At 31.6% G+C, this 17,117-nt stretch overlaps 1 protein-coding gene across 1 annotated transcript; it reads left to right on the top strand.

Annotated features, from left to right (window-relative positions):
* The first annotated feature begins 11,714 nt into the window (after positions 1 to 11,714).
* On the top strand, positions 11,715 to 13,484 carry LOC139860532 (ethylene-responsive transcription factor ERF024-like). Its single transcript, XM_071849283.1, has 2 exons — positions 11,715 to 11,960; positions 12,873 to 13,484. Exons 1-2 carry the CDS (start codon positions 11,715 to 11,717, stop codon positions 13,482 to 13,484), a joined length of 858 nt encoding a protein of 285 aa, XP_071705384.1.
* Positions 13,485 to 17,117: the final 3,633 nt, after the last annotated feature.

The following is a 17,117-nucleotide window of genomic DNA, read 5'->3' on the forward strand; positions in this document are numbered from 1 at the left end:
CCTGCTCATAAAACCCGTTTTGAAATAACTCAATCAAGACCTCGTCGTAGTATTTTATGTAATATACTAATAATAATAATACAACTTAATAAAAATACTAAGATTAAAAATAATCTTTATAATAATAATCATATAATAATTTTAATTATAATATATATAATTATATATATTTACAGAGAGATAGATAGAAGGATGTATGCTTCTCACAAACTGAAATCGATTGAATTTATAGGACATTTCCAGTACCAGACTGCCATGCGATCGCATGGCCTTCTAGCACCTTTCCCATGTGATCGCATGGGGAGGATTTACAGCTCACATTGTTTTAACGTTTTGTTTGTCGACATAATTTAATAATAATATATATAATATATTTAATTTATATAATTAATTATATATTATATTAAATTCACGTGCATAGTTGATTTGTAATTTTTGGTCCGTTGACTTGTACGTTGTCACTCGACTTATGTCCCGGTTCCGGTTTCTCAAATGCATTTTCGTACGCTTAGAAAACTAGTACTTTTCGTTACGTGACGTGTACCTTTATCAAAAATTAAAATTAATCATTGTTAAACTATGTCACTCGAAGTGTAGCTTTAATCAATTAAGTGTTTTGGTTATTTTCTTCTATAAATCATCATCTCGTAGTATATACATATACATATATACATTTTTATTTTGAAATAGTGTTTTACTGTAGCAAAGTTTTTTTACTGTAGCAAATAGTGATTTTCGAAAACACTGTAGCTTTTCTGGTACTGTAGCAATTCGAAAATACTGTAGCAAATTAGTGTTTTACTGGTTCATCTTAAACGTTTTAGTTAACTTATCTAAATATCAATCGAATCAATAATCGAATATTACTATCGTTTACTAAATAACTTGAAATCATATATATATATATATATATATATATATATATATATATATATATATATATATATATATATATATATATGCACATTAAGTTATATATATATTGTTCGTGAATCTTCGAGAACAGTCAAAGAATAATTGTTTACATGAATATAGTTCCAAAACTTTGAGACTCAACATTACAGACTTTGCTTATCGTGTCGAAACATTAAATCATTTAAAGATAAAGTTTAAATTTGGTCAGAAATTTCCGGGTCGTCACAGTACCTACCCGTTAAAGAAATTTCGTCCCGAAATTTGAGTGAGGTCGTCATGGCTAACAATAAAAATGTTTTCATGACGAATATGAGTTGATAATTAGAGTTTTATCACCGTTGAATAATATGGATAAAACAATCCAATTACTCGAAGCGTATGAGAGAAATTATCGTAAAAGAGTGAAATGAAGGAATAGAGATTCGTCTTAATTTTTGACGTAGTAACGATTGATTTCCGAAATTTAAGGAATAGAAAATCTTCATATTCTAAATAAGATTTGATTTTTCGAGAATTAAGGAGATTAAGATCTTCTTTAATTAAATGCGTAATCTGCCTCGATTGCTATGTCTGATATTTCACTATAAATAGACCTCTTCCGTTTCATTTGTTTTCACCACTCTTATAAGCTTCTTCCTTATTTCATACTTCCTAATAGATTGTGAAAATGCTTAATCCAGTTCTGATTTTTCCTGGCTATCGTATCCTTCATTCTTCTTTTTCATCTGCCACCAGAGGAAGTTATTTTCTTCTACTATTACTTTGGGGTTATAGTGTTTTTCATTCTCCCGTGTCTTTATATTGCTATACGCATTGATATATCGAAGATTCATGCTTTCATTTTCTCTTCCCAACCTTAAGTCAAGGCAATAATGGTCCAAAATTCGTAGCTATACATTTCGGAATGAACATAATTAATGTTCTAAGAAAGAAACGGTAATAGCACAATCTGACTTGTCAAATTACCAGAATACCTCGAAAAAAGACCGAGTTGTTAAGAAAATATTTTCTTGAAAGTTTTAAGGTTAAACAGAATGAAAGAGTTATGTAACATGGTTCATGATGAGGGTATGATCTGTGAACCTTTATCACGTTCCATTAGAAACTCAGCATGACTTACTGTAATATAATCACGTTGATCAAGTGTCATTATATTATACTAACTCATGCTTCAGTTCCCAACACTACTTCAAAAACATCCATTTTTCAAGATTTTCACAATTTAAAAACTAAAATAGTTTCTTTTATAATGTAACACAGATAGCGCGAAGAGATAAATAATTTCGGATAATAATAGTTATGAAGATATCTTCAGAAATATCGAAGATATTTATATGAAAGATATAATGATATCTTAGAATTTCTAATATCGAAGGACGATGAAGAAGATTTTTTTTTTCGTAACGGTTTTGAGTCAGGAGCAAGGTATTCGTTAATGACTTCAGCAGATACTGAATCATTTGTATTCTTTGAAGGCAGGTTCAGTCTTTGTGATTTATCCACAGCCTCCTTCATACTTTGCTCAATCCGTTTTCCAGTTCCAAACTTTCTCTTTTTCTGAGATTTGCCAGCACACTATTCTTTATCATCAACTTTTTACTGTTAAGGTCGTTTACAGTTTTTACTGCTTCATCAGCTTTTTCAACATTCAAGGTATTGATTCGTAGACTGGTTGCTTTTCAGATTTTCAGAATGAAAGATCATAATTCTAAGAAATGAATGTTATATGTATACATATGATGTTCTAGTACAGTTTTGAATTCAAAGTATGGCATTTGAAAGATGTAAGAATCTAAGAGTGATGTTTTCTATTAAATCTGGGCTTGGATTCTGATTTTTCAAAATCATAATATGTAATCAAATTTGGATGCAAATGGTTGTTTTGATTTCTATGAAAGAATGTATATCGTTGTGAAAGTAGTGAGTATAGTTGATGATTTGCTGAATCAGAATCGAAGAATGTAACATATTAATTGTGAATTTATATATCTTTCGGGTATTACCTACCCGTTAAAAGTTTCACAAGTAATATTTTGTACAAAAGAATTTTCATTACAATCTTTATGAAAATATATGTATGTATATTTTCTTCAGATGTAATACAGATTTAATGAGTTAATATCATATTAAGCTCATTTGATTTTTTTTTTTTTGGCTTGAATTAGAAATGAAAAATCTCTAAAACATTAGAGATCATATAATCTTCGCGGAATATTTCACTAATTAAATCAATACTTCATTATTTATTCTTATTGATATTCCTTGGTGAAGGATGTTGTTGCTCGTGGAATTTTTGTGAACCTTACAAGGCACAGATGATGTTTTCTGGAAAGTTTCGAGTACATCGAAAATGAAAATGTAAAATCAATTATGTAATTGAATAATACACTTGGTTTATTATGAAATGGAATTCATTAAGTTGAAACAGAGATTGTATTTAACAATGATTAAGTTGTTAAGGAAGGATGTACATCATTGCATATTAGTAATATGAACTAACCGAGTAGTACCTACCAGTTAAAATTCACACGTAATAGCTTAGTACGAAAAGATTTATTTTGATTTCAAAATTCATATATATTAAATATACATAAAATTTCTTCAGGGGAAATGAGTTAATACTTCATCGGTTATTGTTGCTGGTATTTCTTGGTAACTACGTTGCGTATGACGTTGATGCTCGTGGAACAGATTGTGAAGTTGAGGTTTGCGATGCGGTTGTTGTTGGTGGTGGTAATGGTACTGTTGGTGTTGTTGTCGGTGGTACTGTTGATGCCGGTGATGCTGCTGGTGCTTGTAACCTTTGCACCATATTCTCCAAAGCCACTACCCGAGCGCGAAGCTCGTTGACTTCTTCTACTACACCGGGATGATTGGCGGTTCGGACGAGCGGATGAATAAGATCCAGAATTTGAGATAGTATATTATCGTGACAAGATACTCTGAAAATGAGAGAGAAAATGGTATTACGAACAGGTTCGCCGGTAAGTGCTTCAGGTTCTTCGCCAAGAGGGCAATGTGGTGGATGGAAGGGATCGCCTTCTTCTTGTCTCCAATGATTAAGTAAGCTATGAACCCATCCCCAATTCATCCAGAATAGGTGATGGCTGATTGGTTGATCCATTCCGGTTACACTTTCTTCGGAGTTCAGGTGAATATCCATATCGGAATAGCTGTCGGAGTTTAAAGAATTTGAACTAGATACGGGATCCATCTTGTATAATTAGAGAGATGATTTTTGATATGAAATAGATTATAGAATTTAGATTGGTACTCTTCAATACATAATTTACATATGTATATATATTATACCAAAATCCCGTAAATTATGGAGAAATTTTCGGAAGATGTCAGGTAAAGTTTACAGTAACAGATACGCTAAGATATGAATTTTTGTCTATACACTATTTATGCAATAAATGCAGGAAAACATGTCTAGAATTAAGAATGATAACCATGTAATTTCTGATAAGAAATGATAAGCAAAACTTTTAATATGCAGACATGGTCGAACTCCAGACTTACTAATGCATCCTAACAACTATCAGTTAGACACACTCATACAAGACCTGGTTCGCTAGGACCAACGCTCTGATACCAACTGTGACGATCACTCCAAATCTATATGAATGCAACGTTTCCTTGAAAAATATGCCATGTAAGACTCCATGCACATAGCTTGTCTAACATATAAGCAAACAGCAGAAGACTTCTAGGGAACCTGAGAATAAACATGCTAACAAGTGTCAACACAAAGGTTGGTGAGTTCATAGTTTTAATGTTTTGCATAATCTGTACATAAAGGTGGATCACAAGATTTCAGTTATTTCATCCAAAAACGTTTATCAAAATATTCTACAAGATTGAGCACTCTGGTAACTAAACTTAACGTATATATAATTTGTACCCTTTGTATAATCATATTAATAATACACGCAAACTAATGTGTACGCTTCTCAAATAGCATACGTCCGTTAAAAGGCTAGCGCTCTAGCTCGGACGGGGATATCAAGCCCTATGGATCCATATACAACTACTCGCGCCCACCAGTTCTTATAACCGGCAGTTACTAGTTACCAAAGCTAAGGGATTTTCGGTTCAAACTCAGTGTATAATTAAGTATGTACTTGTATTCATTGCGTTTAAAATAAAGTGCATATATTCTCAGCCCAAAAATATAGATTGCAAAAGCATTTAAAAGGGAGCAAATGAAACTCACCTTAGCAGCACATAAAGTCGTTCACCGAAATGTGACCGAAACTTGAAATACCAAATAACCGTAGATCTCAACCTAGAGAACATATGTTGGTCAATAAATGTCTATTAAGCTAGGTCAGGTCATAGTGTATCACAATCCTAATGCTAGAGATCGACATACAAAAGTTATCAAAAGTCATTTCAAAAAAATCAATCTGACTCAATACTATAGTTGAATGATCACGGCAATCGAAACATTTTAACATTTCACATAGTTTCCCAATTCTTGTAAAATTAAACTATAGTTTTTATAAGGCTTTAAAATATGATAAAACAATCAATTTTGACAATTGTTCAACAAAACGAGACATGCCTTATTTAAGAATCCATTTACTCGGCTAGTAGTATTCAAAAACCCAATTTATCAATCTCGTAAACAGGTTGTTTAAATATTAATTGCAGATTCAAAAGCAATTCCAGTTAACGTCAATCATAATTCAGTTGACCATATCTTTTAATTCGTTCATCGAAATTACACGATTTCTAAATGAAAAGTTATTGATTTTTCGCCAGCTTTCCAAAAACATGCATATCATATACCTTTTATCAGCAATATATATATTTAATTCATGATTCATCATAAACTGTTTAACGAAGAAATTTAGCATACAAGCATGTATAAATATATATACTCGAGCACTAGACATGGATACACTAACAATATATAAAAGATAAGATATGAATGCTCACGTATCAATATTGTGATTCAATATTGCAGGAAAGCACATAGACGCAACGGGGATGATAAACACTAGTTTGATTCACGAGCAAAACCCACGAACCATACCCATAACCTTCATAGCTATATCCCATAATTTCCTTAGCTCTATTCCGCTCATAAAACCCGTTTTGAAATAACTCAATCAAGACCTCGTCGTAGTATTTTATGTAATATACTAATAATAATAATACAACTTAATAATAATACTAAGATTAATAATAATCTTTATAATAATAATCATATAATAATTTTAATTACAATATATATAATTATATATATTTACAGAGAGATAGATAGAAGGATGTATGCTTCTCACAAAATGAAATCGATTGAATTTATAGGACATTTCCAGTACAAGACTGCCATGCGATCGCATGGTCTTCTAGCACATTTCCCATGCGATTGCATGGGGAGGATTTACAGCTCACATTGTTTTAACGTTTTGTTTGTCGACATAATTTAATAATAATATATATAATATATTTAATTTATATAATTAATTATATATTATATTAAATTCACGTGCATAGTTGATTTGTAATTTTTGGTCCGTTGACTCGTATGTTGTCACTCGACTTATGTCCCGGTTCCGGTTTCTCGAATGCACTTTCGTACGCTTAGAAAACTAGTACTTTTCGTTACGCGACGTGTACCTTTATCAAAAATTAAACTTAATCATTGTTAAACTATGTCACTCGAAGTGTAGCTTTAATCAATTAAGTGTTTTGGTTATTTTCTTCTATAAATCATCGTCTCGTAGTATATACATATACATATATACATTTTCATTTTGAAATAGTGTTTACTATTGCAAAATTACTGTAGTAAAGTTTTTTTTACTGTAGCAAATAGTGATTTTCGAAAACACTGTAGCTTTTCAGGTACTGTAGCAATTCGAAAATACTGTAGCAAATTAGTATTTTACTGGTTCATCTTAAACGTTTTAGTTAACTTATCTAAATCACAATCGAATCAATAATCGAATGTTACTATCGTTTACTAAATAACTTGAAATCATATATATATATATATATATATATATATATATATATATATATATATATATATATATATATATATATATATATATATATATACGTATATATATATATATATATATACGTATATATATATACGTATATATATACGTATATATATATACGTATATATATATACGTATATATATATACGTATATATATATACGTATATATATATACGTATATATATATATATGTGCACATTAAGTTATATATATATTGTTCGTGAATCTTCGAGAACAGTCAAAGAATAATTGTTTACATGAATATAGTTCCAAAACTTTGAGACTCAACATTACAGACTTTCCTTATCGTGTCGAAACATTAAATTATTTAAAGATAAAGTTTAAATTTGGTCAGATATTTTTGGGCCGTCACAACCTACAAACTGGCGAATGGAAGAGCAAGGAGAAGGGACGGTGGCGGTTGAAAAAATAAGGGCATCGCTAGAGTTTTGTGGTGAATAGATGAGAAACATGTTTTAAAGAGAGAGTTTAGTTTTCTTGTGAGTTGGTAGTGAATAGAGTGGCCAAAAACTAAACATAAATTGAAGTTGAAATAATTGTGCCGTTGGTCCTTCCATTTTACCCCAAAAAGCTAATAGCGTCCCTCAAGTTTTTTTGTTGGCTTTCAGCGTCCCTCTATTATCACCTTTTTTGATTACGCGTCCCTCCGTCAACTTTCTGTTAAAAAAGTCTGTTAAGTCATGCCATGTGCCTTGCATGTGAGGGTAAATTCATCTTTTTACTTTTTTCTTCACTAAAATCGAGGGACCACCGGCGCACTTATCAAGTACATATAGACATCGATACATAAATATCAAACATCTCTCATCTTTCGATCAATTCTTCAATATCTTCATCGATCAATTCTTATCATCATCATTTTCGGATTACAAAATAGAACATAGAATAAATTATAATAGTGAGCTGCTACTGTCCGAGTTCATACTCATCAACATCAAATTGCACCTTCATTAATTTGAGCTCATAAAAACAAATTGATATAAGAGAATCAAACTATATTAAAATCCGAATCCTCAAGACTCATCAGTATCGATTAACAACAACAAATTCATATCGAATCGGATCGAGTCTTCGTTCGTGTTCTTCGTGAACCGATTTGAGCTTCTGATTGTTTCAAGTTGATTTAGTGAAAAGTAAAAGTGCAGTGTTGTTGCAAATCATCTCGTGAATCTATTTGTACATTCTCAGATATAAACTCGCAAAATCAAAGACGAATTTGATAGTCAAAGTTTGGAGCAAAAAGTCAACTGTTTCTACATGGATCGAATTCGCTAATTACATGTTGTTTCAGGTCAAATTGATGGATGTCGAGCACTTGAATGATGATTTTAAACATCTTTCATGTTGAGCTCGTTCACTGAAACAGTCTAGAACTCGAAATCATATTTCAAGTTCATCCATGGTGTTTTTCACTTGTTCATTGATGATTCTTATTTTAACAGTTGTTTTGGAGCTTAATCTTCATGAAAACTGTTAATCACTGCCTAATGAAGGTAGCTCAATCAGTTTGAGTCATTAATTTGATCAAATTGATGATTTGAAAAATCTCAGCTGAAGATCAAATTGATGTTTTGGAAGTGTTTTGAGATTTTGTAGATTTGGTAGATCGGGTTTTGGTTTAGGTATAGTTAGGGATAAATTCATTTTGTGTTGATTTAGGTTTAGTTTTTAGTTTTATTTTGTAAAAAAAATTTAGGGTTTGTAATTTTGGGGAAGAACAAGCTTTGTTCAGATGAAGAAGATGGGATATAATTTTTAAGAATTTATAAATTAAAAATATATAAATTATAAGAATTTTTACACCAGTGGTCCCTCGATTTTAGTGAAGAAAAGAGTAAAAAGACGAATTTACCCTCACATGCAAGGCACATGGCATGACTTAACGGACTTTTTTAACAGAAAGTTGACGGAGGGACGCGTAATAAAAAAAAGTGATAATAGAGGGACACTAAAAGCCAAAAAAAAAAAAAAACTTGAGAGACGCTGTTAGTTTTTTGAGGTAAAATGGAGGGACCAACGCATCGAAGTCAGTTAAATTGAAATGTTTACACACATTAAATTTTACATATAGAATTATTAATTCAATCTGATATGTATATTTTCTATGTGTGTAATAGTAAATTTTAATATTTAAAGAAATCACAAATTCATTATGTACATCTTAACATATGTTATAGATGTACAAATTAGTCAAATCCATAACGAAACACAACTCGTACCAATAAAGTAAACCAAATCAATGGAGCAGTTTCGGTTTTTGATTTTGAGACTAGTCGGTTTGTGTACAAACGAGATGAGTAACCAAATAAGGGAACCGAACCCATATACATCAACTTTTCTTCGACTTACAGGCTTGCACATTTAGGTACATTCATACACATACATGTATTCCTACTGCGAAAAGTTAGATTGAATCATCTGACAACGGTATCGCTTCTTTTCTCTCAGCCATTTCAGTATGTAGAATCGTATGTCAAAGAATACTTGGATAAAGCAATAGGTCTAAAATTTGTTGAAACCGTTATACAGACACCTCGAAATGCCACAAAAACCAAGATTGGATTAACAAGAATTGTGTTTTGAGTTTTTGACTTTTGATGTACAATTGTTGTTTGAAGTTGTAAAATTGAGTTCCCAACTGTATATCCAAACACCTAAAACTTTCACATGCATTTATCAATATTCTGAAATTAAGTTCAGTAAACCTAACAACACAAAATGGATCCCAACATATTCGGTTTTACAATACGAAAATAATGGTACCGAATTTTTATTTGATTTTCGGTATTCAATCTTTATTAATTTAAATTTCAATACAATTCAACATAGTATTCTTACAGATATCATCCCTACTACTTCACCAATTATGTTTTTGTGTCTAGTTTATTGTTTTCTTTCATCCGTCCATTTTAAATTAAATGAAATTTTATATGTAAAACAAACTAAAAAACAAGTATAACCGCTAAAATGTTCACTCTTTACTAAAATGGAATGTTTTTTTTTTTTTTTTTTTTTTCAAAATAACATAAGATGGAACGTAGTAATAGATTCGGAAATCAACTACGGAGTATAAAATGATATAAAGAGAGATCCAAACTAAAATGGAAAGATGGGCCACATATACGACCAGCTTTTAATAAGATATGTAAGTGAATATTTGGTAAGAAAAGGAAAGCATCTACAGTTATACTATAAACAATACTACAAATATACCACAAATAGACACTATCATTGTAACAATATAAAACTAATTCAACTAGATGAAAACTACTATAAATAAATCAGTCGACGAAAAGTACATTGCTTACGTTTGTCCATATTAATTAAACAGTAATAAAATAATCATAAAAATATATTTCATAAATAATTTTGTAACTATTCATCATCATTAGTATAACAATTATTATTAATAGTATCATTATATTAAATAAACTAATGCGCTAGGTACCTAATTATATTCTATTAACCATAACAACAATAATATTTAATGTCATGAATATGATGTATGAAAGAAATGAGATATTGACAATTTTCTTCTATCCTAGAACAAGCAGAAAGTCGTTTCTCCATCTTCAGTTAAAGAAAAATCGTTTGTTACTCATAAGTAGAGATAGTCATCATCTCTATGCTCCAAGGTCACAGACAACTTTCAAATGGATCTGCATCCATAAAAAAGAATAAAAAGGTGTATGTAAATAAGTACGGAATATTGTTGCTTTTGTGTTTCAACTTTCAATTTAGTTTGATGTGTGTTTTTTGGTTGTTTGGTTGCTTTTGTAGCTTTGGTTGTTGCTTGTCTTCAAGTATTTGCTTGTTGACATTTTTGTAATGGTGCATTATCAATAATATTTACCGGGTGAATTCCCTTTATCCAAAAAATAAGTACTGAAAATAAAAACGACAAATACCTGAAGGTGATAACTATGTCTTATATATAATTAAAAAAAATAAAAAAATCTAAAGGCTTATTTCCTAACGGTTTTAAGGAAACTCATCAACCTTTAGATTTTTAGTTCGAGTTACGTCGTAGACAAAAAGATTGTGTGTCTGCTATTTAGACTATTCCCATCGGTACGCTATAGAGGGGGTCACCAAACCCGTCATGGGAGGGCGCCGATGGCAATGGTGCCGCCCTCCACCGCCCTCGGCCACTTCGCCCTGAAATTTTTCATCAATAAGCATAATTGAGGACGGAGAGCTGCAATATTTTGGGGCTTTTTCAAGTTTATATCTAATGTTTAAGTTATTTCTAATTAATTTTCACTCTTTGGTTGATGGCAACTTACTTTTTTTAATTTAAGAAAAATGGAGCTTTTAAAAAATGGGTTAAAGGAAGAAGATGAAGTAGGTGGTCATTTTTATTTTATATTTATATTTATTATTTTAATTAATAATTAATATTTAATATATGATGGACCCATAGCATTGATTCTTTGGTTCCAATTTTTTTTTTTTTACTAATTACCATTATTTGATTTATTTATTTGATTTGATTTGATTTTAATAATAATGTAATTTTAAAAATAATAAAAATATGAGAAAGTATGTCATGGTTGCCAATGGTGTGTCCTGAGAGTGTTATGGGAGGAAGTGGTGAGAAAGGAGGAGAGAGAAAGCTGATGTGGCGCAGAGGAAATGCCCATGACGGCGTCATGGTTGGGATTGGTCTTAAAAAAAACACAAAAACAAAACTATATTTTTTTCTGTTGGAGCTAATCGGTTAGAGTGTGTCCCACATAGGAATGAGAAATAAATAAATGCTTGTATTTAAGCTTAGGGGAACCTCCCTCTATCACCAATTGGCTTTAGAGACAAGAGGAACTCTTGAGCTTCTATGCAGGACATGGTGGTGGACCTTAAACGATCCAACAAATGGTATCAGACCAGGTGGCACGGGTGTGATCATTGTGGCAGTGGCGGTTCATATCGGGGTGACTTTGGACGTGACCAGGGGAAGAAGTCGGATGTCCGGAAAAAGTCGAGATGTTAATGAACGGGTCCGGGTAAAAAAGCCACGTTATATGATACGAGATAAATAAATGCTTGTATATAAGATTAGGGAAACCTCCCTCTATTACCAATTGGTTTTAGAGACAAGATGAACCCTTTAGCTTCTATGCAGGACATGGTGGTGGACCTAAATCGATCCAACATTTTCATCTATTGCTATAAGATTACATGTTAACCTATAAATTTAAAGTTTAATTATATCTGAAAATTCCAACCATTAATTTGAATTATAGTGTTATACCTCTATATTCAAATTAACCATTAATTTCAACCTTTAATTTGAATTATAGTGTCATACCTCTATAATGTCATACCTTTATAGTCTATGGGTATTTTTGGAGAAGCCATTTAATCAAAAATGTTAGGGGTTCAAATTCCGTCGTGAACATATGAATTAATATGTGTCGAATGTGTGAGTTGCGGATTTTAGTAATAATAATAATAATAATATTAATAAATTTTATAATTTTCTTAATATTATAATTTTATTTGTTTATTAATTATTATTATTCACTATTGATTATTAATTATAATATAATTAATAGTTCCACTAGATACTCGTAATGAATCACAATGAAGACTTTTTACACACTGGAACAGTTTCTACCCGCGAAATCCCCGCGCTAGCTTTTTTGTGAGCTTCAATTCACACATAAACACAATCATCATGCATATACAGTAAAATCTTTATTTCCATTTACATCAAACTCCCGGCCAACGCACTTCTTTTATTAATCTTGCTACTTGCAGCACTTTTAACAATACTATTAATCTTTGACTAGCTACTTTTGGCATGCAATTATATATTATATATATGGAGGATATGGATATACTATTTGTATCTATAGATGTCTGACCCACCACCACCTCCATCACCTCCCCCATAAAAACCTATTCCTAGCTAGAATCAAATTACAATATACACCAACACTGTCATGACTACTTCCCCTTCTTCTTCTTCATCTTCTTCATTAGCTATATCATCCCCAAGCCCCCGTAGTAGTCTGGTTTCAAGCGGAAGACACCCAAGTTTTCGAGGGATACGAAGTCGTAGTATTGGAAAATGGGTGTGTGAGATTCGAGAGCCACGTAAAAGCAAACGTATATGGCTTGGAACCTATCCAACACCTGAGATGGCTGCAGCAGCATACGATGTTGCTGCTTTGTCACTTAAAGGCTCGGAAACCAAGTTGAATTTCCCATATCTTGTGGGATCATACATTGTTCCAGATATGCCGGAACCCGCATTGATACGGAGGGCTGCAACAGCTGCAGCCCAATTAATGAAGTCTTCGAGTGATGATCATGATCAAATAATGGACGTGATAGATTATCCTGGTGAATTTTTGGAAGCTGGAGATAATAATGTGTTTATGGATGAAGATACAATTTATGACATGCCTAATTTGTTGGCAGATATGGCACAAGGAATGCTTATGAGCCCGCCTCGGCAATTGAATACCGATTATCCTTCTCTAGGGGGTTCATCTGATTGTGATAATTTGTGGGGAGGCTAGGGGGCTACTAGAGTACTTCAATTCCGGCCTTTAGTTTGATTTTTGTAATAATATTAATATAATATTACTATAATATAACGGTATATATAATGCATGCATGATCATTCATCAAGTATCATGCATTTGATCGATTTTTATGTTATATTTAAGTCATGATTGCAATCAAATTATGATCTTGTTAATGGTGGATAGATATCAGACACCAAATTTAAAGGACGTTAAGATTTGAGGATTGTTAATTTGTTATGGTAATTAATTTACATGTACTTACCATATACAGCCTCGGATTTTATTATCCATGCATATGCATATGCATGTGCATATTTTTTTCTGTAGAAAGAAATAAAAATGTGAGTAAACAGACGTGCAATTATATGAGTGTAAGAGACTGATCATTTCCTAGCTAGAGTAGTAATTTTTGCTCTGATGGTTCCAAATCAACCTAATTAAATTCGGGTTTTATGATCTCCTAAGCACATTTCTTAATTAAAATGATACTTCGTAAGTCTTATATAGGGACAAAATATCAACACACCCATTGTCAAATCTAATTTCACATCAATTCCATACACATACTATTTTTTATCTTATGAATTATCGACTTCATTATAATAATTATTTTATTTTTATTCCCGTATTTAACTCAATTATGAACGAGAGGTGATCTTCACACACCGCTTTTTTATCCATATACACTTTTGTCTCATAAATTCACAGTTATGCCTCTTGATTAATATATGAAGTTGAACTTATATTATTATTATAAGTATAATTAAGAGTATAATAGGTAACTAGGTGTACATGGATCAAAAAGTGGTGTGTGAGGATCACCTCTCATAAATAGATGTATTTATATTTATATTTATTTATGTTTAAATACTATACTATAAAACGAATAATTAACAATAAAAAATTACTCCTACATTAGTTCTCTAGTAAAAAAGATTTGCAAAAGAAGAGTTACAATTTGAATGCCTGAGTCGGATGTACATATTTTGTTGAGTTTTATACTTCTCATTCAGCGTTAAATTTATATGCATTTCATTATGGATGCGTTGGAAGTACTGGATAATGTCCTAGCAAATTCACTCTTACAAAGTAGTTGTCATTGACCCGAGAAATTAAACATATATAATGTTGTAATTGGTAGATTGGACAATGAAGATATATAATTAATAAAAATAATAACGAAAAATAAATTATATCTTTGATTGAAGTGACTCGTGGTAGGCTTTTTCCTTAGACCATCTTTAACAATGACGGATAAAATGGGCGTGTTGGTGGGTAAGGGTGTGATGATTGACGGGTGTGCTAAACTGGTAAATAATGGGTGACGTGTTAAGTGATGTGTTAAATATGATTGGAAGTTGGGTGATATAGTGGATAAAAATTAAAAGTAAAAAAAAATTCAACCAATAAAAAATCATCACTCCACATTTTATGCACGTGGCTTGGAGCGCGCACGCTACATTTTCTTGTGTGATCACGCCACCATTATGTGGCGTGTTGGTCCAAATTTGGTGAAGCATGTCTCCAACATGCATTGTTAAAGAAGGTCTTGAGGGAGTGCTAGTATTAGTTTCCCTTATATAGGATCTTGAAATTAGTTGCACTTGGTAAATCTTCAATTATTTCATAACGGTAATAATGCCACAACATAAACATGATGTAACCGTTAAAACTAGATTAGATTGCAACTGAAGACAAAATTTCATTCATCGTCTCTGAACTTTACATCAAATTTGACTCCATGTCCTTTTTTTTTTGTGTGCATTCCTCGTCCCTGATGTATCAAAAATCTACATCTCTCGTCCTCCCGTCTACTTTCTGTCAAAACCAGTCGTTACCTCTTATCATGTGCATATCATGTGGGGGTATTTTTGTCTTTGTTGTTATTGTTCTTTTATTTAATTAATTCTTTTAATCTACTACCACCACCAAATTCTTCAAATCACCGTTCACTCTCACGAAACAAATTCTTCAAATCACCGTCGGCTGCTACATATCTGATTCATTACCATATTCGTTCATCGTTAGATCTGAGGTTAATCGAGGTCTTACGCGAATAAAAGAAGTAATAATACTCTGACTGAAGCTTCTCTCATAAATCGTCGTTATCTGATGTTTCGATGATTTCTTCTTCATCATCATCGATTGAAGCTTTGATCTGAAATAATTGAAATTACTCACCGTCGGTTTCTTCTTCCGGGGCCTTCGATTAAAGCTTTAGTGAATAGAGCGTTTTTTCCATCGGCGATTTCAATTTTCATATGTAAGTTATGATTTTCATTTGTAATATACGATTTCGATTTTCATCAGTGAACTGAACAGGTCTGAAAGATGCTTCTTGTTTTTGCTGCTCGATTGTGTTATTTTTAGATTTGTTCGATATTGTAACTTATTTTTGATTTTGTTTTGTTATGTACACTAGGTGTTTGATGAAATGTTTAAATGAAATACAACTAATAATATTCTGTTAATGCAATTGTAAATGACAATGAAGATATATCAAACGAGCTTGTTGTTTTTTCTGTTGGAGAAGGGGCTGTAAAACACAAGAAGAAATTGTTTTTGTAAAAATCTGAATGATTTGTAGCTCGAATTTGTTAATATTGAATCTATGAATCGAACGGATCAAATCCACCACTGTTTGGGTTTAATGTAGTTAATAAATCTGTACATATTTGAGATCTATAAAAATGATGTGTTAATTTAATCACTTTTGATTGACCTTCGGCTCCTTACAAATCGGTTTGGAACAAATCACTGTCGGATTTCTTGTTCGCCAAAATAAAAGAATTTTTTGCGTAATTTATGGAAGAAGAGGAATGAATTTGATTTTATTAGGGTTTAAGATTTATGATTTTGGGAATAAATTGAATATTGAAGAAGAAGACATAATTACACTCGTCCTTGTAGCTTAATGATCTTTTTACCCCTACATGCTCTGCACGTGATAGGAGGGTAACGGCAAAATAGACAAAAAATAGACGGGAGGACGAGGGATGTAGATTTCTGATACATTAGGGATGAGGGATGCACAAAAAAAAAAAAAACGGACATGGAGTCAAATTTAATGTAAAGTTCAAGGATGAGAAATGAAATTTTGTCCCAACTGAAATACGACAACTTTGGGAATAGCACGTCCTACACTCCTACGTCAATAGCTAACAACTCATTTCTAAATTAAATTGCAATTAATGCTTTCTTCCTATTTAAACGTTTCTGGAAAAGAAAAAAAAAAGTTTTATCCTTTAACTTTGACTCTTGACATTTTTTTAAACTAATTAATTGTTAAATATTTTTGTTTATCTCTTTTAAACATTAAAAGAGGATCAATATCTTTCATCATTAATGAAGCTACCACCTTAATGACCATATGATCATGACTAACTTTTAATCACAACCATTCATTTTGCCTATTAGCTAACAAAAAAACTAGATCAGCTAATCATTCAATTAAATGACTTAAATACCCTCCCATATAGTTCTAATCTACAAAATACTACCACTACGCTGTCAACCAAACTTTGAATCAAATAATCAAATCGATTTTTAGTTTATATCATACGATCTTTCTCATTACACATAGTTTACATCGTAAACCTATATCACCATCTTTTTCAGATGATT

This window comes from Rutidosis leptorrhynchoides, chromosome 7, assembly GCF_046630445.1.
Source record: "Rutidosis leptorrhynchoides isolate AG116_Rl617_1_P2 chromosome 7, CSIRO_AGI_Rlap_v1, whole genome shotgun sequence".
NCBI classification, from domain to species: domain Eukaryota; kingdom Viridiplantae; phylum Streptophyta; class Magnoliopsida; order Asterales; family Asteraceae; genus Rutidosis; species Rutidosis leptorrhynchoides.